Genomic DNA, 2589 nt, shown 5'->3' with positions numbered 1-2589 from the left:
ATATATATATATATATATATATATATATATATATATATATATATATATGTCTATAATTGCTGTCAATCAAGTTGGTGGTATAACTTTCTGTTGTTCACAGTTAACATCAGAGGATGTGGTATCTTCTTACATAGAAAGAATAAAGGAGATCCAACCGATAGTCAACTGCGTAGTCCAAGACCGTTTTGAAGAGGCTCTCAAAGACGCGAAGAAATGCGACGAATTATTGAAATCTCAAGATGCCCCGTCCGTTGAATTTTTGGAAAAAGAGAAACCGTTGTTTGGAGTACCTTTCACGACGAAGGTAATAATAACTAGTTGTTATTAATCTTTAATTTTATTTCAGCAGTAATGATAAATTACATAACAACCATGCTTCCGTTTTTACATGTTCATTAACATTAAAATTACATGACTGTAATCGTGTTTTAGCACGAGAATAAAACCGCGAAAAGATATGTATGGTTTTAATAATCGTATTACAGGATTGCATCGCTGTCGCAAACATGTGTCAAACGGCTGGTCTTGTCGTACGCAAAAACGTCATCGTTGACAGAGATGCAAAAGCGATAGAATTAATGAGGTTAGCTGGAGCTATACCTCTGGCATTGACAAATGTCTCAGAATTGGCGATGTGGTGGGAGAGCAGTAACTGCTTGTTCGGCACTACTAAGAACCCCTACAATACCAGGTATAGCATGTTACATCATCATACCTAATCCGGTGTCTTACATCACGACATGCTTCAAAAGAAAAAGAGGTGTCATTTACTAAGAATTCTCAATTATTGAAAGGCTACACGCTCAAGTCAAATCGATGTCCAAATTTAATCAAAGATTTAATTCTCGAATAATGTTTTTTCTATTTCATCGTAATTCGTTTTTAAGATGTATTGTGGGTGGTTCCTCGGGTGGTGAAGGTTGCATACAAGCGGCAGCTGGATCGCCGCTTGGAATTGGCTCAGATATTGGCGGCTCTATTCGTATGCCAGCGTTCTTCAATGGTATATTTGGCCACAAGCCATCCAAAGGTGAGTGATGAGGAAGATTGAAAGCTTGGCTCGCACATACGACCCTTATTACTTACGCGTTACGGAAACGTGTTTCTTTTTTATTGTAGGAGTGATCTCCAACGACGGTCAATATCCTAGTGCACACAGCGACGATCAAGATCAATTACTTGCTATTGGACCAATGTGTAGATACGCGCATGATGTTACTTTGACTTTGAAAATTCTCGTGGATAAGAAAGCTGATTTACTAAATCTGGATCAAAAAGTGGACATTTCACGAATCAAGGCAAGTCAATCTAATTCTCTGGTTGGTTTTATTTTACCCTCACGTTATATATTGCGCGCGCTCTTATTTTCGCGATGGCGAAAAGCAAGATTAATAATTTTATTGCTTCAAATTTAGATCTATTATATGGAGGATGACGGTGGTCAACGACTGATCTCACCCGTAGATCCGGAAATTAAAACTACCATGAAACAAGTATTAAATTACTTTGAGAAAGCGCACAATATTAAAGCTACGAAAATAAATATTAAAAAGTTGAGAAAGGGCTTAGCTCTTTGGTTGGCGAACATGACGTGCAAGGACGATAAAGACTTTTCGTACGAGCTGACCAATAGGCAGGGTCATCTTAACGTCTGGTTGGAATTCGTCAAATGGATATTCTTTATGAGTAATCATACTCTGGTCGCTCTTCTCACTGCCATGTTTGAGAAATGTGGCATGAAGTACGGAAGTGAGAAACACGTTAAGCTCATACAAGAAAGCAAAGACCTTTTCCAGGAATTTAAAGTAAGAATTATTAAATTAATTTAAGTGTCTCATGTTATGTCAAAGAGAGAGAGAGAGAGAAAGAGGGGGGAGAGAGAGAGAAGACACTGTCATTATTTTATATTATTTCTCGTGTTCCGTTAGGATATTCTCGGAGAAGATGGAGTGTTCTTGTATCCAACTCATCCAACTGCAGCTCCAATGCACCACGAACCGTTGATTAAACCTTTTAACTTCTCTTATACCGCAATCATTAATGTGTTAGGCCTACCGGCTACGGCTTGTCCTTTAGGTTTAAACAAACAAGGGCTTCCCATTGGCATTCAAGTATAAATTGCTATATATTTTTGTAATAAAATTAACGACACTATCTTAATAACATATAATAAATATACATTTTTACGCAGGTCGTAGGAGGACTTTATCAAGATCGCCTGACGCTCGCCGTTGCGGAAGAATTGGAACGAGGTTTTGGTGGCTGGGTACCACCGTCAATAGTAGCTTAACGAGAGTACCATCATAGACAATAATTCAATGAATGACGTTTGCATCAAGCCTCATCTTACCGAACCCTGCCAGCTTTCTCATGTGAAATATACTATTTATATCGAAGGTTTTTTGCAGACGCGGATGCTCCCGAAGTAAAGTACAAACTTATATATGGACACGCGTAATATGCATTTAATACGAAATATAATTTCTTACAATATTTCTTACAATACTTGATATATATATATATATATATATATATATATATATATATATATATATATATATATATATATATATATATATATATATATAT

The 2589-nt window shown here is 36.6% G+C and overlaps 1 protein-coding gene across 3 annotated transcripts in view; it reads left to right on the top strand.

The window, feature by feature from the left end:
• Positions 1 to 2493, top strand: part of LOC116847147 (fatty-acid amide hydrolase 2-B) — a 12941-nt gene extending 10448 nt beyond the window's left edge. For all 3 annotated transcript variants that reach the window (XM_032821856.1, XM_032821864.1, XM_032821849.1), the window contains exons 3-9: positions 101 to 304; positions 486 to 691; positions 888 to 1030; positions 1120 to 1298; positions 1416 to 1805; positions 1929 to 2111; positions 2192 to 2493. In XM_032821856.1, the coding sequence (XP_032677747.1) occupies positions 101 to 304; positions 486 to 691; positions 888 to 1030; positions 1120 to 1298; positions 1416 to 1805; positions 1929 to 2111; positions 2192 to 2290 (1404 nt within the window). In that variant the 3' untranslated portion in view covers positions 2291 to 2493. The remainder of the gene's footprint in view (positions 1 to 100; positions 305 to 485; positions 692 to 887; positions 1031 to 1119; positions 1299 to 1415; positions 1806 to 1928; positions 2112 to 2191) is intronic.
• Positions 2494 to 2589: the final 96 nt, after the last annotated feature.

This window comes from Odontomachus brunneus, unplaced genomic scaffold (genome assembly GCF_010583005.1).
Source record: "Odontomachus brunneus isolate Ranch 3 - 2012 unplaced genomic scaffold, Obru_v1 Obru_scaffold_004, whole genome shotgun sequence".
Lineage (NCBI taxonomy): Eukaryota > Metazoa > Arthropoda > Insecta > Hymenoptera > Formicidae > Odontomachus > Odontomachus brunneus.
Note: the sequence above shows the minus strand (reverse complement) of the source record. Positions and strands in the feature narration are given on the sequence as shown.